This window comes from Phocoena sinus, chromosome 1 (assembly GCF_008692025.1).
Source record: "Phocoena sinus isolate mPhoSin1 chromosome 1, mPhoSin1.pri, whole genome shotgun sequence".
NCBI classification, from domain to species: Eukaryota; Metazoa; Chordata; class Mammalia; order Artiodactyla; family Phocoenidae; genus Phocoena; species Phocoena sinus.
In genome coordinates, this window is record NC_045763.1 from 126,864,876 (window position 1) to 126,888,340 (window position 23,465).

Genomic DNA, 23,465 nt, shown 5'->3' on the forward strand with positions numbered 1-23,465 from the left:
TCTGTCAGAAATAAGTCATAACTACACATAATTTGAAAAGATAAGTTTATCCCTGAGCGATTTTGAAAACATTTCCTTAAAGTATTTTCATTATATTTCATTATACCTAGTAAACATTACATGTTTTACAGCAAAATTAAGCCAGTAATTTGAGTAATTTCAGTCTCTTACTGATCATTGCTTAAACTTCAAGAAGGGTCCTTTTAAAATCTGTTCTCAGTAGTGAATATCTTACTACTGATACTAGTATCTTCCTTAATTTTTTTACTCTATGTATCAGCATTCTGACAGTTGGCTTGAGCATATTCGTAAGTAAAATTATCTTAATTGTACGATTACTTTGATGTCTTTAAGGCCTGAGTCCCACATATCCCAGTTTCGTATTCCCTTTAAATTTAAATATGGTTTTGTATACCCTTTAAGTTTATTCTTCCTATTGTAGCGTTACAGGCTTTGTAATCTTCAGTTACTTAAAATGACCAAATTACTTCAAATTACAGTACTTAAAGTTTTAAATTCCATTTTGGATAGATACCAAAAGTGTTCTGTTTGATAATGTGTGTATAAGCACATTGTAAATTTTATTTTATTATTATTTTTTTTGCGGTACGCGGGCCTCTCACTGTTGTGGCCTCTCCCGTTGCAGAGTACAGGCTCGGGACGTGCAGCCTCAGCTGCCATGGCTCACGGGCCCAGCCGCTCCACGGCATGTGGGATCTTCCCGGACCGGGGCACGAACCTGTGTCCCCTGCATCGGCAGGCGGACTCAACCACCGTGCCACCAGGGAAGCCCCGCATTGTAAATTTTAAATGTTAGTTGTTAAACAGGTTAGACCAATATAAAACATAATTTGCAGTCTACTTAATAACTTTCAGCCTCTTAACATGTTTAGTGTCAATTAGAAAATACTTTCTAAGTTACAAAAGGCTGATTGTGTAGGCATGACAAATTTGTCATTTGGAAAAGTTGACTTTCTTCATCTGTCTTCATTAATCTTACTTGACGTAATTTATTTATTTAGTTAGGAGGAGAGGTAGAGAGTTAAGTCTATCTGCAGAGTTTACTCATATATTTTGAGTTTTCTATTTACATTTCACTTGGTTGTGGAATATTTGTTTATAATCTTGGATCTGTGTGCTGCCTGTGGGGTCTGATTTTTTTAAGGAACAGTTAGTTTTTATCCTGTGTATGAGTTGTACATATTCATTATAGAAAATTTGTAACATGCAGAAAAACATAAAAGATAATAAAACAATCATTAATCTGAAATGTTTAAGATTTTGGCATAGGATATTCTCATCTTGATTCTATATATTCCTGCCAGCCTATCGGTTATTCTTTGTATATACATGTTTATATATATATTAAGATTGGAATTACACTATTTGGAAGTTTTTCATTTTAGCTTAATGTATTGTGGGCATTTTATCATGGTTTTAAACGATCTCTAACAATCATTTTAATGATAGCAGATCCTATTCAGTAGATGTACCCACATCCATTAACTGATCTTCAGTTGCTGTACACATACATTGTTTTGTTTTTTAAAATTTTTCTATTATTTCAGGTTGTTTAACTGTTAATAGTTTCTCTACATAGAATATGGCATTTTGAAACTGTACAAAGCTTTTGATTGCTAGTTCTTACATATTCTCGAATCTGGGAAAGGGTAGTGACCTTTGTTGGCTGACATGACTTAATATTGCTACAAAATATGTTACTATTTTCCTTTATAGAAATTCTGAAAATTATTGTAGAAATGTTTTTACCTCATATGAACCACCTGACATTGGAACAGACTTTCTTTTCACAAGTGCTGCCAAAGGTATAGTACTATTATTATCTTAATCAATTTACTTGTTATAAAGGCTGTTAAGATCTGGCCTCAGTTTTAGACCATTTATTCTTAATTTCTTAATGTATCACTTTTTTTGTTTTTGGTTGCGCCGCAGGGCTTGTGGGATCTTAGTTCCCTGACCAGAGAGTGAACCCAGGCCCACAGCAGTGAAAGTGCCGAGTCCTAACGACTGGACTGCCAGGGAATTCCCAATGTATCACATATTTGAAATGCAAATAAAATAGTTAAAAAATAGAGAATGTGATGGTGTCAGTATGATCATTAGGTGATTAAAAAACATATTTTCAGAGAGTATGGATCCTTTACTAATTGAATTTACATTATTTGTAGTTGGTTTTAAATACTCTTGTATTTTAAAGCTATTCATTGAAAATTGGGATGGATGATGAAGTTAGTTAAGTCTCTTTCTTTATCTTCTCTGTAGAATTTATTAATAATTGTTAAATTTCATTTTCTGGAAAAATGGAGCCAAAATTTATTAAAGAAGCCTTAGAATAAAAATGGCTGGAATATTGGTAATATCAAGTAACTTAAAAGAAAATATCAGATTCACCAACTGCATTGTTACCTTTTAGATATATGTGGTATACCTTTTCTCTGAAAAGCAGAGTCATAACTTTTTAATTGTGGGAACTAAACATACTTTGGTGACAAAATGAAACATTTTTTTATGATAACTTATCTCTTACTGGAATGGATTTCTAAGTTTAGCTTTGAAACAAATAATTATCAGAACTCCTTTTACTCATATTCACTCAATTGTTCTCTATCTAAAAAGTGTCTTAAATTTTGTTCTTGACCGCCAAAAAAAGGTCCAGCTAGTATATAGATGAAAACGAGATGTTGAGTGTTAACAGGCTTATGGGAAGCAGTACCCTCTTTAGTTACAGTGTGTTGCTGACTATGGTTATTCTTGTAGTGTAGTGTTTAGGCCATTTAACTTGTTTAGAGTATTAAGATCTTAGGTTGGCTAATGTTTCACAGACAAAAACACTTAGTTCTGAGGTCACGTACTATGTCTCTAACCCAGGAGTAGTATTTTGAGTTGGTCAGAAAGGGGAACTGGTTAGAAAACAAGTGAATAGGTAATTCAGCACAAATTCATTACCACTACCAGAAAATATCCTTGTAAACGTTCACATGGATGTTGATTGGTTAAGATCATCATCTTTTATTTATTTAAGTGTAAGAGTAGCACTTTTGTTACATCACCAAAAAATGAACTTTTGAGTGATATTTTTTTACGGATGTTATTAAGTAGATTCAAATCACAGAAATGGAAGACAAATCAATTTTTGTTGGAGGCTTTTTTTTAAGGAGATTCTATTGTAGAAAAATAGTATACAAAAATAGAAATACTATAGAAACACTATACAAAATATATATTTTATTAACTTTATTAGGTGCAGTTGTTACACTAGACAATATCCCGTGGCTGTTAATAATGCAAAATCAAATCTAATTTATTTCTTTAAAGATACGCCTTTCCTTTTTTAATGACTTCTGTTACTACTGTTTATGACCTGCTTTGTTTTCACAGACTGTGAGATTATTTGATGACATGATGTATGAGTTAACCAGTCAAGCCAGAGGACTATCAAGCCAAAATTTAGAAATCCAGACCACTATAAGAAATATTTTACAGGTATGTCAAATATATTAGAAAGGGGGGTGGGAGAGCTTAAAGAGTGTGAAATATTAATTAACTTTATATTCTCTATATAATGCCCCAATGCTAGAATTAAATTTATAGAATTAAAGATATAAAGATATTGCAAAAAACATAAATTCTGAATTTATTATACAATTTCATGCTTAGTAAATATCTAAACTCGTATAAGAAGATAAGTAAACAAGATAGCATGCCCTGCCTGTAATTCTAAAGCGTATGTGTAGAACACCTGCCATATACTTTGATGTTGTGGGTTAGGATTCCAACTTCTTCTTTTTTTCTTTTTTTTTTAACCAAATGGCTAGCCAGGTTTTTGGGGGGTTTTTTTCCCTAAGATTTTTTTGATGTGGACCACTTTTAAAGTCCTTATTGAATTTGTTACAATATTGCTTCTGTTTTTTAATTTTTGGTTTTTTGGCTACGAGGCATGTGAGATCTTAGCTCCCCGACCAGGGATCAAACCTGTACCCCCTGCGTTGGAAGGCGAAGTCTTAACCACTGGACTGCCAGGGAAGTCCCTAGCCACTTTTAATATTTGTAGTTCTGACAGACTATAGTTATGTATAAGGAGGAACAGAGAGAGGGTCCATTTTGCTCACTGCTGTATCCCTAGCACTCAGCATATTGTCTGACACCTTTTAGGTACACAGAAAATATATTCTGAATGAAACTTCTTTCCATATTTCCAGAAAATGGTACAGCTATTAGGAGCTCTTACAGGATGTGTTCAGCATGTCTGTGCCACTCAGGAATCCATCATTCTAGAAAATATTCACAGTCTTCCCTCCTCAGTCCTACATGTAATCAAAAGTACATTTGTACATTGTAAGGTGAGTGATGGGTCTAAGTACACTTTATTTTTTTTAATGTTTTAAAAAAATTTTTATTTATTTTTTTCTGGCTGAGTTGGATCTTTGTTGCTGTGCGCGGGCTTTCTCTAGTTGCGGTGAGCGGGGGCTACTCTTCGTTGTGGTACACAGGCTTCTCATTGCAGTGGCTTCTTTCGTGGCAGAGCACAGGCTCTAGGCACCCGGGCTTCAGGAGCTGTGGCTTGCAGGCTCTGGAGCGCAGGCTTAGTAGTTGTGGCGCATGGGCTTAGTTGCTCCGTGGCATGTGGGAACTTCCTGGACCAGGGCTCAAACCTGAGTCCCCTGCATGGGCAGGCGGATTCTTAACCACTGCACCACCAGGGAAGCCCTAAGTACACTTTAAATGGCCTAAAATCCATGGGCAAAGGGGCTGAGTTTGTGGTCCTTATAGTATTTGTTCATAAGTTTACATTTTAACCTATATTATTGCAGTGCATTTTTCCATAGAACAAAGAGCATGTATGTAAATATTTGTTTCAAAATAAGTAGTTATAAAGAAATCTTAAAAAGGGGGCTCTTGCAGTTTTGTTGCTGTCTTATTCTATTTCCTCTTGATAAGGAAAGAAGTGATACAGATTTGTGTCAAGTCGCAGGGATCCTCAAATATTTCTGTCATGGCATTGGTGGCTCAGATGAATTGCTTAACAATTAGGTGCCTATAAAGGGACACTGACCCTTATTTAGTCCTGAGACAGCTTTAAAGCACAAAAGCTGACCTAGGATTTGTGGGTCACAGGAAGTTTTGATAATGCTGTTTGTTGGATGAATGAAAATTGCTAGTTAACTAATGCTTCTCTTTGGTGACAGGGTACTGAAATGTCATGCACTGGACCTAATGTTATTTAGCTCCCTTTTAATTCTATATTTGTAAGATCTTGGAAGTCAGAAATCATATTTTATACGTACCTGCATCTCTCAAAGTACACTATGTATAATGGAGGTTCACTAAACATATGTTTAATGAATGAATATATCATTCACTAAGAATCATTAAATTTCTTTTTTTTTTTGCTGGTGAGAATACTTTTCTTTAATTGAAGTAAAGTGTTGTGTTAATTACTGCTGTACAGCAAAGTGATTCAGTTATATATATATGTACCTTACTCTTTTTTACTATTCTTATGATTTATCATAGGATATTGAATATAGTTCTCTGTGCTATACAGTAGGACCTTGTTGTTTATCCATTCTATATATGAAAGCTTGCATCTGCTAACCCCAACCTCCCACTCCATCCTTCCTGCAACCCCCTCCCCCTTGGCAACCACCAGTCTGTTCTCTGTGATTCTGTTTCTGTCATAGACAGGTTCATTTGTGTCATATATATATTTTTTTTATTTTATAAATTTATTTATTTATTTTTAGCTGCGTTGGGTCTTTGTTGCTGTGCGTGGGCTCTATCTAGTTGCTGCGAGTGGGAGCCACTCTTCATTGTGGTGTGTGGGCTTCTCATTGCAGTGGCTTCTCCTGTTTCAGAGCACTGGCTCTAGGTGCGCAGGCTCTAGAGCGCAGGCTCAGTAGTTGTGGCGCACGGGCTTAGTTGCTCTGTGGCATGTGGGAGCTTCCCAGACCAGGGATCAAACCCATATCCCCTGCATTGGCAGGCAGACTCAACCACTGCGCCACCAGGGAAGTCCCTGTGTCATATTTTAGATTCCACATATAAGTGATATCATATTGTATTTGTCTTTCTCTTTCTGACTTCACTTAGTCTGATAATTTCTAGTTGCACCCATGTTGCTGCAAATGGTATTACTTTGTTCTTTTTTTATGCCTGAGTAGTATTCCATTGTATATATGTACCACATCTTCTTTATCCATTCATCTGTCGATGGACATTTAGGTTGTTTCCATGTGTTGGCTATTATGAATAGTGCTGCTATGAACATAGGCATGCATGTGTCTTTTTGAATTATAGTTTTGTCCGGATATGTGCCCAGGAGTGGGATTGCTAAATCATGGTAATTCTATTTTTAGTTTCCTGAGGAACCTCTGTACTGTTCTCTGCAGTGGCTGCACCAGCTTACATTCTGATGCTATTCTGCACCCCATGTTTTGCATATGCTCCCCATCCACCTACTCTCTAAAAGCATTACATTTATGAGCTCTGATAGAATGAATTAAAACAAATTTGGCTCTTGAGTTTTTTATGATTTGCTTTTTCTCTCGTTTTTATTCCTTTGTGATCAGAATAGCGAATCTGTTTATTCTGGGCGTTTACACCTAGTCTCAGACCTTCTGCAGGCTCTTTTCAAGGAGGCCTATTCTCTTCAAAAGCAGCTAATGGAACTGCTGGATATGGTTTGCATGGACCCTTTAATAGATGAGAATGATGACATTTTGAATATGGTAGTAGGTGAGTGAAAAAAACTTACTACTTAGTATATGATGTATATTGACTATAAACTGTACATCAGTTAAATTATTGAACCCAATGTTTCTAATGATTCATGATATTATGTGTAAAAACATTTAAATCCTACCCAATAAACTTTTAATCTCTTAAATTTTAGATTTTGTAAAATTGATACTTGATGCATTAACATAGATTTATATATTTAGTCAATGTTCAAAGTAGGTTGTTACTCCACAGTGATTAACAAAGAAAGTTATGCAATTTTATACCCTCTAAAGTAGTCCAAATTCTGAAGCAGTAGCTTTTTAGTGTTTTTAAACCATAACTTCATAGTAAGAAATGAAGTTTGCATTTCTTCCCGGAACACATATAATTACATACTTGTATGTATGTTTGTGAATGTGTATGTATATACTACATTTATTTATTATACTTGAAATAACGTACTCTATTATAGTCTATTTCATTTTTAAAGAATTGCTGATTGCTACTTTATTAATTTCATCACTTACCAATGGATCATGGCCCAGAGTTTGAAAAGCAGTACTCTAATAAAAAGATTGCATTCATAGCTTCAGCATAAAGAGAGTAAGGTGGTTTTGTGCAGTATTATCAGGTATCTTTTGCTCTGTAACAAACCAACCCAAAATTCTATTACATTAAAGTAACTACTAGGGAGTTCCCAGACCACTCAGTGGTTAGGACTTGGTGCTTTCACTGCTGGGGCCTGGGTTCAATCCCTGGTCAGGGAACTAAGATCCCGCAAGCCGCATGGCATGGCAAGAAGGAAAGAAAGAAAGGAAAAAAGAAAGGAGGGAGGGAGGGAGGAAGCAGAGATGGAGGGAAAGAGAGGGAGGTGGGGGGAGAGAGGAAGGAAGAAAGAAATCAAGCAACTACTGTTTCATTTATTCATGATTCTGAGTTAGTGTTTCAGGCTGGGCTCAGGTAGAACAGCTTTCTCTGCTTCACATGGTGTAACTGGCTCACTCAGTTTGTGGTCACTGACCTCACTCACGTTGTTTGTCGGCAGAGGGAGAGATAATGTCCTGAGCCAGTCCCATGTAGCCCATCATGCAGCAGGTTAGCCCAGGCTCAGCTACCTGCTGATGGCCTCAGGGGTCCTAAGAGCAGCAAGAGAGGGCAGGCCCCAGTGTGCAGGCACATTTAAAGTCTTTGCTTGATTTATGTTTATTTTTGTCCTGTTGACCAAAGCAAGTTATGTCACGAAGCCCAGGGTCTGTGGAAGTGAACTGACTAAGAGCGTGGACACAGAAAGGGGGTTTATTGTGCCCATTTTAACAAATAATCTACCTCAGGCAAAGTACAAGCCTTAATGAGTACTGTGCAAATCCATTTGATTCTTCCTTGTTAGGTTTTCTTTCCTTAGCAGTATATTTTGTCATTTTTGATTTGAATATCTGTAGAATGTTTCAGTTACAATAGGGCATAATTTTTAGTCCACTGAACATTTTTAGTTTTATTTAGGTCATAGAGTAGGTGTAAACATCAAACTTAATTTTCTATAATTTATAAAAACCCTAAATCAAAAGCGTGACACTTACTTTCACTAATTATTTTGAGATAATTTTTTTCAAATTGTATTGCCTATTTTAGCAAATGTCAAAATTGTTCAGTAGATATTTTTAAATATAGAAGAAACTCACCCCATATGACATTTGAATGTCCTAAGAGTTCTGTTATCTTTCTTTGTAGTTATTCATTCATTGTTGGATATCTGCTCTGTTATTTCCGGTATGGACCATGCATTTCATGCCAATACTTGGAAATTTATAATTAAGTAAGTTTCTGTTTTATTTTGTTTTTACTTTTTGTAATATAGTTTCCATATCCAAAAGTCTTAATTATTTGTAAGTTTTCTTAGATTGCATTTAAAACATTTTGTATGGGTGTGTACAATGTTTACTGACACTGCTCTCTTATAATCCAAATGTTGTACATGTAGCTCCCAAACTAAATCATACTTCTTTATCCTGCTCTCTCTAAAATTAAAAAAAAAGTTCTACTCAGTTAGCTAGTACATCTGAAATAATGGGCCATGGGTCTTAACCATTTGCCTACTGCTACTGTTGTTTAACTGACTATCGAGTATCCTACTTCCAGGCTTAGATAAATTAATAATCATAATTAGAGCTGAATATAATCCCCTCATTATATACTTTTGAGTTGTTCAATTTTAATTCCATTTATAATTTTAACTAGAGCGTTATGAAGGGTTGCTAGGGAGAGTGTCCATAGCATTCATCAGATTCTTGGGGGTGGGAGGAAATATAGTTGAGATGTAAAAATGGTTAAGAACCTCTACTTTATACATATGCATAAAACATTAAAGGTAGTGTAATACTTTCAGGTCTTAGGTGTTTTTCTTGCACCACCAGCTCATTACGTTGCCAACAAGTAATAGTGCAGTGGTTCAAAGTGTGTCAACTCAGCCATACCGCATATGCTTGAATCCATTCTGAAATGACTTACCCCTCTGGAACTCTTAGGCAATTTGGTTAATTTCTCTGAGTGTTAGTTTGCTCATCTGAAAGTGGGAGTTATAACAATAGCACCTTCTTTGTGGGGTTATAGTGAGAATTGAGTTTATCAGTGTGAAATGCTTGCAACTCTGCAAGTCACCCAGTGAGTGCCCAGTGAATTAGCCACACCACACCACACCACACCACACCACACCACACCACACCACACCATCGCCTTGCTGTCGCCATCACCATCACCATCGCCATCACCATCACCATTGAATGTCTTCCAGTCTTGCCCCGCTCTGATTCATTTTCTATCCAGCATTCATACTGATCTTCTAAAAATGTAAATCAGATCATGTCACTCTACTGCTTAAAATCCATCCCAGTTTACTAAGAGTAACAACCTAATCCTCTCTGGCTCCCGCCTTCTTCACCAGCCCATCTCCATTGCGCTCTCCCTGTTCTCAGCTCCTCAAACATAACAAACTCTCCTGTCCCAGAGCCTTTTCACAGCTTTTCCCTCTGCCTGGGATGCTTCTCTCTTGTACTCTACACCTTGCTAATTCCTGCTTATCTTTCAGTTCTCAGTTTAAGTGTTACGTCTTGATGGTAGCATTCTTTTCATCCTCACCCTGAGAATCAGTTAGATTAGATCTCTCTATTGTAGCATCCTGGACTTTTCCAGCTTAACATTCATCACAGCTGTAATCAATTAACTATTCTTACATTATTTAATGTTCTCTTTTGTGCTAGACCACAAATTCCATGCAGACAGGGCAGAGATTGTGTCTTTTCATTCACCCCTCTATCTCCAGGGCTTCACAGAGTGCCTGGCATATAGTAAGAGTTCAATTAATATTTTATAAGGAGAAATAAAAAATTATCAACTTAAACTTAACATGACAGCTTCAGAGGTAACGTCAATACATCTTAATTATGCCGTGTCTGATATATATGATGCATTTTGATTTTTTACATGTTCTTTCAAGTCATATTTTTATGGTCCTAAGTTACTTGATGTGTTACTTGTGGTGATTATATTCTTTTCTTTTTATTCATTTAGGCAGAGCCTTAAGCACCAGTCGGTTATAAAGAGTCAGCTGAAACACAAAGATATAATTACTAGCTTGTGCGAAGACATTCTTTTCTCCTTCCGTTCTTGTTTACAGTTAGCTGAGCAGATGACACAATCAGATGCCCAGGTAAAAATATGGTCTAACAACACTGTGAACTGTAGCTCTTTTTCTTTTGGCAGTTACTAAATCTCATTTAGATCTATGGATCAGTTTACCTAAAAGGGTTTTAATTTGTTTTGTTTTTGTTTTCAATCTGTGGGATTATTTACAGCCCATAATTACTTTTCACTCAGAGCATTGCATTAGACCCCTATCTGCTTTCGTTCCATCTATAGTCTATCTGTCCCTGCCTTTTTATATACTCACTGGTTGGTCAAGGCATTCTCCTCAGAATCTTTTCTACCCTTGGACAAAAATCTAATTCCTTAGTCCTGTATTTATTTAAGGTCATCTTGATGATATAGCCACAGTCAACCTTTTCTTCACCAATCCATTACAACCTGTAGAGATGCAGTATACAGCTGTGTGTATACTTGGTGTATATTTACATTTATATTGATTTCAAAAAGTTATAGTGTTGAATTGGCATCCCTTTTATAAAACAGATTGTATTCTAAAAATTTTTAATATGCTTATTGGGAATTGCAGTATATTTTCCTATAACAGTGTTTATACATAGTGCCTTCTGTTCTCACACTAGCTCTTTAAAGTTTGTTTAACTTGTAATAGTCCTAAATTATAGGATTAATAGTAGTCAGGACCTCACAGTTATAAGCAGTAATTTCAGTGGGAAAATGAGTTAAATATTTCTCCGTAGAATAACAGTAACATCCCTTCCTGTTGTAGACCTGCAAACTGATACAGGGTATTCCTCTGTACCTGTGCTCTTCCCTGCCCAGCAGCTATGGGGGTGGACATGTAAGGATTCATCCAGTTCCTAAACACTGATCACAACTCATGGGGCAGGGATGATCTGGAAAGACAAACCCGAGAGGAGGGTGGAAGTTTGAAAAAGGGCCCTGAAGTTGGTAAGAGGGAGTGAGGAGTAACTTTAGGAAGGGGCACACCCTTTCCTTCTTGCTTCTCTTCTTTTTCTCTTTACCTTCCCTTACATTCTTTCTTTCTTTTTTCCTTTTCTTTTCTGTCCCCACTTCCTTCATATACCCTTTCTAATTCCCCTCACCTTCCCGAAAGGAGAAGGCATTTTGTTGGGTATCCTGTGTCAATGGCAGGAAGGATGTTCCCCTATCCACCTTTATCCTATACCCCTGTATCCTCAACCTCCACCTCCTCTTTTTCCAATTTCCATCTTGCTTATCTTGACACCACAGATCCCCCAGTTAGAGTTACTTGGAGAGTAAGATTAGACAGAGTTTCCTGGACAGGAGTGAGATGGGGAAAGCCCAAGCCACAGTATAGTCTGTAATAGAAGAAGAAAGAGAAGTCCCGAGGGTACCTGACCAGGATGGCTATTTGTACATGAAGTATTGAATACATAAGTGCAGTGTATATAAACTGCTTGTATATGAAAATCAGAGAATTTAAATAGTAAACTTTCCTAACTGTCCAAGCAAATTTTCATGTTTTGCCTTACTTGTTTTTCTTTACTTATTTGGTACTGATAAACGTCACTAGCACTACTTACTGTCCATTGCCTGAAACGGAGCTTTGAGAAGGTCTGTGTAGTTTTTCCATTCTTAACTCTAAATTTTGATTAGCATCGCCCTCTGCTGTTCACTATTGATATTTATTGAAGAATCAAACTATTTCATTAAATTCTTCCAAGCAGTTTTTTCACCTTGTTTTTAAAAACATCAGAATAAAACCTCTAGATTTCATAGGCAATATGCTATTTATGGAAGCATGTAGATGTATCAGTTCCTAAATTAGGTTCCTGAGGCTGCTATAACAAATTACCACAAATCAGGTGGCAAATTTGTTCGCTCACACTTCTAGAGGATAGAAGTCTGAAATGTGTCAGCAGGGCCCTGTTCTCTTGAAGGCTCTAGGGGAGAGTCTGCTCCATGCCTTTCTTAGTTTCTGCTCTCACTGGCATTCCTTGGCTTGCAGCTGTATAACTTCAGTCTCCGCCTCCATCATCAAGTGGTGTCCTCTCCCTATCTCTTCTTATCATCTTCATAATAGGGACACCAGTCATGTTAGATTAAGGGCACATCCTACTCCAGTATGACCTCATCTGAACTAATTGTGCCTACAATGTCCCTACTTCCAAATAAAGGTACTGGGGGTTAGGGCTTCACGCTGTCTTTTTAAGGGACACAGTCAACCCGTGACAGCCCCTAAAATTGATATTTATTCTCTCTTAAGTCTTGAACATGGTTTCAAAATGAGACTGTTGTATTAGACTTTGTAACAAGCTTTTTAGCCACAAATAATTTAGTTTTTCTATAAAGATAGGGAAATTTATTTGTAACGCTTAGATATAAATTTAATTTGCACTGTAATTCCTACTTTTGTTCATAGAATGCTTACTGAAAGTTATATTCAGAAAATAAAGTCATATTTTTATATCTATTGCCTACACTTAGATTCATTGCTCACTACATTCAGATTTTATCGGTATTTTTCTTGTTTTATTTAAAGAAAGGAAGACTGGATACTCAATATTTTGAAACATTAAAAATGGTTTTCCTTGTTTATATCCCCACCCCCCCTTTTTTATTGGCATTGAGATGCAAACTTTCTGACAAACAGTTGAGTAAATCAAGGTGGGATAGTATTTGTGTTGTACACTTGCTTTTTGAAAATGTGAAAATCAGCTCTAGATTTAATTGGTATGCTATTTAGTAATGAAGTAAAACCAGAGTCTTCAACCAAATCTTATACAATTTCCTCTTGAATGAGAAAGAAAAATTTAAAGTAGGCAAACATGATAAGTTGTGTGTCACCATTTATTCATTTAATTCATTTACCAGCTATCTCCAGAGTCCTTACTGTGTGCCAGAAAATGTGCTGGGTACGAAATCAGCCATATCTTTCTGCCTCCAATAACTTATAGTCTAGGTTGGGAGATAGTATAAGCAGGTAATTAGACTAGTGTGATCTTCGGCGAATTGCAGGTTGGCCTATGTGAGTAAAGGTAGGAACCCAATCATGAAGTCAATAACGGTTTCTTGTGATGTGAAATCTAAGCTGAATAAAATTTCTTATTAAGTATCTTATATTCATTTTTAATCTCTGTCCTTTTAAACTTCCATAGCAGTGTATGAGAGAGTTCATAATTATCAAAGAGGTGAATTTTCACCTAACTTAATCTTGCTGAGGATAATTGACTATTTCCAAATATTTTTATAAAAGGTAAAAATGAAGGGTCATATTCGATTAGTGGATCATTCAATTCCACTTTGATTGGTTTAAGTAAGGTTTTGATATATTTTTGTAAAGAGATTGAACATACACAGTTAATAAAGTTATTTCATTTGAAATTATTCTCCAAATTAAAGATAATAATGTATCTGTTTGACTTAATTTTAAGGTACTAATTTAAAGCTCTTTGGCGTATAGTGTGTATTACACATTTGGATGACATGACAACCAATATTTATTAAGCTAAGTTGCCTAAGTGTCAGACACTATTTAAACCTCACAGTAACCTTAGTGTAAGCCACATTGCACCCTCATAGAGAGGCTTGGTAACTTTCCCACGATCATGCAGATGTAGTGGTAAGGCCAGGATTTCAATCCAGGTAGGGTGACTCCACTGTCCTCTACATCCCCTGTATACACATAGATATCTTGGCATTACCCAGTGTTTTATCAACTTACAAATGTAATACATGCTCAGAAAACACTCACATTACACAAATACCTAACATGGACAGTGAAATCCTACTTTAATGTGCTACAGAGAACCACAGGTAAGATTTCAATTTATTTTGGGAGGGTTAGGGAGGAAATATTAACACATAGCACACATTTAAAAATAATAATAGGATGATATTATACATACTGTTTTGCAGCATGATTTTTTACTTACTCTGTCTTAGGGCTTTCTGTATTCATGAAGGTATATCTACCCAATTCCTTTTAATAGCTCTATGCTACTACATTTTGTGAATATACCTTGAATTTTTTTTCTTAAATAATGAATCTCTATGTATTCATCATCCGGTTTTATACCTTGAATTTATTTAACCATTCTCCAGCTGATGGATACTGGATTTATTTCCATTTTCATTATATAAGAAAGATTGCATTGCATACCTGTGCTGGTATTTCTATAGGATATATTTCCAAAAGTGGGATTGCTACTGGGTCAAGGAATTTATAACACTCTAGCTTTTAATAATAATGCAAAGAGTGTATTATTTTATGCTCCCATGACTGTTAAAGTGCTTGCCACTCCACTTCCTCAACTCTGGGATATTATCAGCCTTAAATCTTTGCTAATCAAATAGTTTTCTCCCCTCCCCCTTCAAAAGATATGTAATTAGGCTGTAATTTAGAATTTTTCAATTTTAGTTTATTGGAAATTTATATTTTCTGTGAACTGCCTTCTCATGTCTTACCTGTTTTCTTTTATATCTCATTCTTTTATTTGTTTGTAAGACCTTTTTCTTTTGACCAGCTACTGATCCCCATATAGCAAAGAACAATAAGGTATTAAAAGTTTCTTTCACTTTCAGATCAATCAAAAATGATCACCTCTTTTGCTGTTATAGATTAAGATTTCTTTTCAGTGATGTAGAGTTTAATTTTTTGACATATTTTATCATTTGGTGTGTGTTTGTATTGCTTATAACAACTCAGAGAATTACTTTTTTATGGAAAATGTTTACACTCTGTTTATTAAGAGATCTTTTTAGAAAATATTGTCTCATTTACAAGTTTAGCTAATTTCATATTCTTTTCCTATTCATTATGCTTTCTTATTTCCTTTTTTTGGAACAGGATAATACTGACTGCAAATTATTTCAGAAAACACTCAAATTGTGTCGTTTCTTTGCCAACTCCCTTTTGCACTATACTAAGGTAAGGCTTATTTTTTTTTAATAATGCGTGAATGTGAAATCTACAATACATTGTAAGTTATCCTGTTTTTATCATTCCTGCCCAAAACAATCTTTTGAAGTTATTTAGTCAAGATTATATTTTGTAGGATTTTTGGTTTTATATTGTTAATTGTTAAATATTGAGCATCTGTTATTTAAGTTGCTACCATCATATTGTTACTGATTTGTTTTTTAAGATTTTTTTTGAAGATTTATTTATTATTTTTGGCTGCATTGGGTCTTTATTGCTGCGCGTGGGCTTCCTCTAGTTGCGGCGAGCAGGGGCTACTCTTTGTTGCAGTGCATGGGCTTCTCATTGCGGTGGCTTCTCTTGTTGCGGAGCACAGGCTCTAGGCATGTCGGCTTCAGCAGTTGCAGCACACAGGCTCAGTAGTTGCGTCACACAGACCCTAGAGTGCGCGGGCTTCAGTAGTTGCGGCTCATGGGCTCAGTAGTTGTGACACGTGGGCTCTAGGGTGCACAAGCTTCAGTAGTTGTCAGTGGCACGTGGGCTCAGTAGTTGTAGCTCACGGGCTCAGTAGTTGTGGCTTGTGGGCTGTAGAGCACAGGCACACAGGCTTAGTTGCTCTGCGGCATGTGGAATCTTTCTGGACCAGGGCTTGAACCTGTGTCCCCTGCATTGGCAGGCAGATTCTTAACCAGTGCGCCATCAGGGAAGTCCATATTGTTACTAGTTTTATTCAGTTTTCTGAAAAATTTATTTCTGTAAGCATAAACAAAATTATTTCTATAAGCACAGATCACTTTTCGGAAGATAATTCAATTTGCCTTTAAATACTGTTTATAAATTATTTCTACCATATTTCTAAATTAGGTTGTTAAAGTTTAAATGTTCAAACTTACGACAATTTTAAGAAGACCTGTCTATTTGGGACTCATCAGGATAGCATAGTGATTATTGAAGATATATGAATAGAATAGATAAGGTGTCAAGGGAGATTATTTGGAAAGAAAAGGAGAGAATACTTACAGCAGCCAGTGAAAGAAATACCAATAGGAATAAATATTTGTAACTAAAAGAAGAAAACTATTGTCCATGTCGAATTTGTTTTTGACCTTGTCTTCCTCCTTTCTGAGGAAAAGATAAGGATCTCTGATGACTGTTTATTAGTCAGAATTCCATGGCAGGCTCACTGACTACTGACACATTACCATCCTTGTTGGTGTGCTGTCCGAGTTCATCCTTCAGGGCCACTACCACTTACCGTGGTTGGCTGCTCTAACACCGGGTTCCCTACAGCTCGCAGGGTGTGTATTTCAGTGGCAGAGGTACAGGGTGGGAGGGTCCTGGCGCCAGTGGCACTTGTTGAGCAGTTACCCATCTGATATTTGCCGGAGTTGTTAGGAGGCAAAATTGTGCCTAATCATTCCATTTTTAAATCAATTCTTTTCTTTCAGGGGAATTTAAATTTTTTAAATAATTAACTATCAGCTTGTTTTCTATATCATATAATACAATTAAAACTATTTCTTTGACATTCTAAGAGATAGCATAACCATAATGGCTAGAGCAGTCACAACTGTACTTGAATCCCAGCCCTACTGGTTTTTAGCTATGTGTCTCAGGTTGCTTGATACCTTAGCTTCAGCTTTCTAGTCTATAAAATGGGGGCAGTAATATGTCATAATATTTTTGAGAGGACTAAAATAATGTACGTAAAGTCACTACACGTCTACTGAGCATTTGGAGATACTCAGTAAATGATAGTTCCTAATTGTGGTTGCGTTGATAGTTTTAACAGTAAAGAATTTTAGGTGCTTTTAGCCTCATCCCCTTTTTTATTCTCATCCAAGAAAATTTTTTTCCCTATGTAGCACATCTGGGATTTTATTTTATTTTGCATGTCTTTGATGAGAGGATCTATTCTAGCAAAGCACATTGTGTATAAAGAGTGAATAGAGTTCCTTTATTTTTAGGAATTTCTTCCTTTCCTGTCTGATTCTTGCTGTACATTGCACCAGCTTTATCTTCAGGTACACAGGTAAGAAGACTGCTATATGACCATTAAAATGTAATAGAGCCATATGAGCCATGCAAACATTAATGTATATCATTTAAAAATAAAATATCACAGTAATTTTTTCTTAATGTTTTAGTGAATTTTTGTCTGCTTGCTTAAAATTAATGGAAGCTTTTAAGGAATAGGTTCCGTATGAGTTTTACTTATCTTTATATTCTTAACTAGTACTTTATATCCAAGTGATGAATATTGGTATGATAAATACCAAAGGAAAAAAAAGAGGTTATATATACGTGCATACATTTTGTATCAGCATACCGTTTTTTATCTTTCTTAATTTTTGTTTTACTTCTGTGAGATTTAATTCAAGTAGTAGTTAAATCCATCCCAGAAAAAAAGTGAGTTACAGAAAGGGTGTCAATTTAGATGAGGGCTAAATGACATCTAAAATTGATAGTAACCTCAGAAGAGCCCTTGATTTGACACTAAAAGACTCTGTCAGCTCATTCATCAGCAACCCTCTTATACTTCCTTAATCCATTTAGTCTCCCAGACTTTTCATACCTCTCTTCAAACATCCTAAATCTCCAGCACCACCTCCCCATTTCTAATTGTCAATTAATGTCCTCACTGTGTGTGTCCCTGAGAAAAGTGGAAGCAATTGAAAGAGAGCTTCCATATTCTCCTTCTGACATATCAACTATTCTATCTGTATCTAGGCCCATATATTTGCTTGTCCCATGAGTGAACTGTCTGTGTGCCTATCTAAGGCCAGCGTCTATTCATTCATTGGATTTCACCCTCTCTCACATGCTCAGGGACCTTACTTTAGAAGTTGTTTCTTTTCCCACTTGCATCATCAGTGTTCCCTGCTTTCTCAGTCATTCTCATGAGTATACCAACATGCTGTTATTTTTCCCATCTTAAGAACAATATAAAACAAAATCTCTCGACTCTACATCCTCCTCCAAATAAACACCTTCCCATTTTTCTGCATGTGTTTAGAAAGAGTTGTCTTTACCACTGTCTCTAATTTCTTTTTCGAAGCTACTCCCGTCAGGCTTTCTATTCCACTACTTCATCAAAACAGCTCTTGTCAAGGTCATCAGTGACTCCATGTTGCTACATCTAGTGGGCAGTTTTAGGCTTCATCTTATGTAACCTGTCGGCAGCACTTAACCCTTTCATTTGGACTCTTTCTTCTGTTGGCTTCCAAGACACCTCTCCTCAGCAGGTTCCTCCTCATCTCTCCAGCTACTTTAAGTTGGGTGTGCCCAGCACTCCGTCTTCAGGCCTCTTCTCTCCTCTATGGTCATTTAGTCTCAAGACTTTAAATTTATGTCTCTCCCCTTTAATGTCTAACTGCCAGTCAGGACATGTGTAATTAAATTGACGCAAACCAAAATCCTGATTCCAACCCATTTCATCTATCCGCCACTCCCCAACCCCCAAAATCTGCTCCTCTTGTCGCTTCCTCATTTCAGTTTAAGTGGTAATTTGGTTCTTCATATTGATCAGGTCAGAAAACCTTCCTGTCATCTTTGATGTTTGTCTTGCTCTCATACCCCTCATCTAGTCCATCAGCAAATTCTGTCAGTATCACCTTCAGTATAAATATGTATATGCCCTGTATATAAAGAGAATCCAGCCACTTCTCACCACTTAAACGGCTACCATTCAATCTCATCCACTATTATTTTCTTGCCTGCATTTTTGCAAAAGAACATCGTATCTACTGTCTCTGTTTCCACCCTTGCCTTGCTCTGGTCTGTTCTCCATACGGTAGCCGAAGTGAGTGATAAAACATAAATTAGATCATGTGACTTCTCTGCACAAACTCTCAAATGACCCACATTCAAACAATTCAATAGAATTTCAAATAGAAATTCAATGGAATTTCCTGTCCACCTTAGCACTTATTAACATCTACTATATTGTGTATTTACTTACTCACTTACTTGTTAACTTCTCCCCTTCATTAGAGTGTACACTTGGTAAAGGCAGTAACTTTGTATATTCTGTTTACTACTCTATCACACGCTCCTAGAAAGGTACATGGCATATACATAGGCACTTTATAAATATTTGTCAAATAAATTAATTTAAAAATGTATCATTTGATTGAAAAACACACACTTGCTTTGATGTTCAGTAGCTGTAGTTCAAATCTGTGGAGTTTCCTTACTTTTGTTGTATTTTATATGTCTTTCACCTTATGATTTCACTTATAATTTAGTCCTCACAACTCTGAATCAGTGTTACAAGTGAAGAAAGTGAGGCTCAGAGAGGTCGAATGAATGAACCAAAGTCACATAACTAGTAATTGACAGACTGGTGCTTCTTCCATCACACTACAAAGGCCTCAAGTGTTTATATTAATTGCTTCCTTTTAAATGCTGTCATTCCCTGCTAGACAGGGTTTTCTCATGTACTATCAAGTTTGCCACAGTTAAAATAACATGGCAAAAAATACTGAATACATATCTTATTTCACATAGGTTTTTTTTTCTTTTTTTTGCGGTATGCAGGCCTCTCACTGCTGTGGCCTCTCCCCTTGTGGAGCACAGGCTCCGGACGTGCAGGCTCAACGGCCACGGCTCACGGGCCCAGCCGCTCTGCGGCATGTGGGATCTTCCCGGACCGGGGCACGAACCCGCATCCCCAGCATCGGCAGGCAGACTTTCAAACACTGTGCCACCAGGGAAGCCCTCACATAGGTTTTGATCGAAGTTTAGTTTAAACCTCAGTTACTGAGACATTTTCCATGAAATTCTTTGCATCTCCCTTCAGTGTTAGTATACAGTTTGTTCTTATAAAACTCTTGCTTCTGAGAAACTGAGCATTAAATTCATAGTAAATTCAGCATTTTACCTATTTTAAAATAACTTTCAATAGAAGTAATTACCCCAGAATTTATCAGAAATATCTTTTTTACATATGTTTTTACTAGTTATTTGATTCATATTTTTACAGTATTTTTTAAGAATATCATTGTGAACAATGTATTAAAATGCATCAAAACCATACCAGCATTTTCTTTAAGATTATAAACTTAATTTTATAGAATTATAGCCATGTTATTTAGTTCAGAGGTTCTTCATAGAATTATGATATCAGTTCAGTACTTTGAATTTTGTTTTATAAAACACATGCTACTTAATTTTTAAATATATTTTCACTGCTGGAAGAAAAACAGTACTTACCTCTACCTAAAATTTGAAAATAATTATTAATGAATGAGTTTTTTTCCCTTCCTTCCCAGTAAGTTTCCTCCAAGCCTGTATGCTGCTGGGATTTCTAAAGCACAACAGGAGGAAATAGCAGGTGCTTTCCTGGTCACACTGGATCCACTTGTCAGTCAGCTTCTCAAATTCCAACCTTTCGTGGAAGTGGTTTTGGACAGTGAATTGGGTAAATTTCAAAACAGATTTAGTGTTAAATCATCTCTTATTAATTATTACATGTTAGAGACAGGGTAATTTTCTCTCATACAGTTAATCCTGTTTCTTTATTTATTTAATTTTTGGCTGCATTGGGTCTTCATTGGTGTGCACAGGCTTTCTCTAGTCGCGTTGAGCAGGGTCTGCTCTTCATTGTGGTGTGCAGGTTTCTCACGGGTTCTAGGATGCACAGGCTCAGTAGTTGTGGCACATGGGCTCAGTAGTTGTGGCTCACGAGCTCTAGAGCACAGGCTCAGTAGTTGTGGTGCACAGGCTTAGTTGCTCCACGGCATGTGGGGTCTTCCCGGACCAGGGCTCGAACCCGTGTCCCCTGCATTGGCAGGAGGATTCTTAACCACTGCACCACCAGGGAAGTCCCAGTCATCCTTTTTTTAAGTTTTAAAAATTTTATTTAAAATTACTTCTACTTTTTTTCTTGGAACATAGTTCTGCTTTTTAAAAATTATGCCTCTAATTTTTTTATATGTTACAATCAGATTTCTGCTGAAAGTATGTAGAGTATGTGTTTACTAATTTGTTGTAACTTAATTTTACCACCTTAAGAGCTGCCATGTGAACTACAGTTTCCACAGTGTCTACTGCTGGTTGTCATCATGGATGAGCTGCCCTCTCAGCCTGAGGACGTGCAGACCCTGTGGTGCACAGAGACCCAGGTCTCAGAAGCTACAACCAGGTATTAAACGTGTTGTTGATATCCAATCACATTACAATGGTTTAGAATGCCCTATTTGTTTGCAGTGACCTTGAAATTAAGTTCTTTGTTATGTCACATATTCTAATTAATAGTTACTGTGTAGACCTCATGCATATTGCTACTTAATAAAAATATAAAATACATAAATCTATGATAGGCACGGAAAATAATTTAATTTTGTTCACTCTTTTAGAAGGTATTGCTAATAGTGTTATAAACATTGAGTGTAGCAGACTAGATGTAGTTAGTAACATTTAAAAATGAGGTCTGTTAAATAGAGCGCTTAGATACTATAAGTTATTTCCTGGGAAATTTCACTTGTATTCCTCTTCCTTGCCAACACCAGGCTCTAGTTTCTTACGTCCTGGGTTATTGTTGTACTCTAGTTTTTTATCCTATCCTTTAGTGGCATCCTGTGTACCACTACCAGGTAGTCTCCTTACACCCCAGCTCTGAGCTTCCTATTCTCCTGCTCAGTAACTAAAGCATAATATCCCAGCTCCCCAGCTTTGCATTTAAAACCCACCCATTCTGTTTTCATCATCTACTTTTGCTCCTTATCATGTCACTCATTTTCTATACATATACCTTGCTCCTGTCAGACTGGTGATTCCTGTCTACCTTATACTCAGGCTTTGTCTTCTTTACCTATTATAGTTTGCCTGTTTTTAATTTGTTATCTAAATCCTCTATGAGAATTCTTAAATCATTTAAATCTTAAAATAACCCCTCCCTATCTGAATGATAATACCTAATTTCTATTTTATATATGATACCTAGCTTAGCTATTTAAGTTTCAAGTTCCTTGATGAATTTTGTCTTAGACTTTCTATAGTTCTGTATTATGATAAACACTTGGTAAATGATAAAAGATATATATGAAAATTCTTCTCCTTTAAGGGATTTCTCTAACTGTATTTTATTTTTACGGATACATATTCACACATATTGGAAACTGTTGTTGATATATACATCTTGAGACATTTGGCTTTGCTAACTAAGATAAACCTCTGTATGGCATATTATTACACCTGCTAATTGTTAAATGTTAATAATCTTGGGTTCAGTGTTCTCAATTTCCCTGCAGGGTGTCTCTACTCAAAGCCATTTTCTGCAGTTTTGAGCAGTGTTCTGGTGAACTGTCTCTACCTGTTCATGTACAGGAAGTAAAGAGTAAAGGGCAAACTGAGGTTGCTGTCACCTTATATCAGCATGTTTGTGTTCATCTGTGTACATTTATTGCTTCCCTTCATCCCTCACTGTTCCCTGAACTGGTAAGTTTGTTACTTGCTGGGCTAAGCTGAGATTACACTTTTGCTTTCTTTTCATTGAAATTGTGATTCAGATATAGAAGAAAGTGTGGGGTAGTAAATGTGTATTTATTTTTGAATGTCATTCCCTCAGCTTGCACATTTTACCCTTTAATTCAGCTGGCTCCTAGGAAATGGTAATCCTAGAGTCCTATAGTATTCAGATGTAATATTTAGCTAAAATATTTGAGGAAACATTTTGGGTGGGAAGGTATGGAAAGACAGTGAGAAGAGGAAAAATGGGTAGGATTTCACCTAATTCAGTTTCATAAAAAGAAAAGAAGTAAATGGTATGTAGTACCAAGTCTCCTATAGATCGATCCTAGGCTTAATGTGGATTTTTTTTTTTTTAGTGTAATTGGATTAGAAAAGATGTTGATAAAATTTTAGGAAAAACATTCTTAGAATTTACTTAAGGATCAGTATCATTTAAGATATTATACAATGGCTAATATTCAGCACATATTAAATATCATATTTGAATGGTTTAAGGCAGAAACAAAAGTATAGGCGTGTGTATTGTATATATTGTTTTAAAAATTTCAGCCTACATAGAGAATTTCTGTGGAGCCTTGTGATTGAGTTACCACACTGAAAACCACTTTTGAATCTCTGTAGCTCAGCACAATGCTTAACATGTAGTAAGTGCTCAATAAATGTTGAGGGAATGGCAACATAGCTTCTTTCA

General features: G+C 36.2%; 1 protein-coding gene across 7 annotated transcripts in view; it reads left to right on the top strand.

The window, feature by feature from the left end:
* Positions 1-23,465, top strand: part of C1H1orf112 (chromosome 1 C1orf112 homolog) — a 48,344-nt gene that overhangs the window by 3,725 nt on the left and 21,154 nt on the right. For 5 of the 7 annotated variants that reach the window (XR_004348521.1, XM_032623189.1, XM_032623159.1 and 2 more), the window contains exons 2-13: positions 269-308; positions 1,738-1,826; positions 3,400-3,504; positions 4,221-4,361; positions 6,591-6,756; positions 8,470-8,554; positions 10,306-10,444; positions 15,230-15,310; positions 17,269-17,333; positions 20,575-20,723; positions 21,317-21,446; positions 22,555-22,741. Coding sequence is in view for 5 of the 7 variants with exons in the window: in XM_032623189.1 (XP_032479080.1) it covers positions 269-308; positions 1,738-1,826; positions 3,400-3,504; positions 4,221-4,361; positions 6,591-6,756; positions 8,470-8,554; positions 10,306-10,444; positions 15,230-15,310; positions 17,269-17,333; positions 20,575-20,723; positions 21,317-21,446; positions 22,555-22,741 (1,377 nt within the window). In the remaining 2 variants the exon portion in view is untranslated. Of the gene's footprint in view, positions 1-268; positions 309-1,737; positions 1,827-3,399; positions 3,505-4,220; positions 4,362-6,590; positions 6,757-8,469; positions 8,555-10,305; positions 10,445-15,229; positions 15,311-17,268; positions 17,334-20,574; positions 20,724-21,316; positions 21,447-22,534; positions 22,742-23,465 lie in introns of those variants that run through there. The other 2 variants (XR_004348522.1, XM_032623201.1) reach the window with 2 other exon arrangements.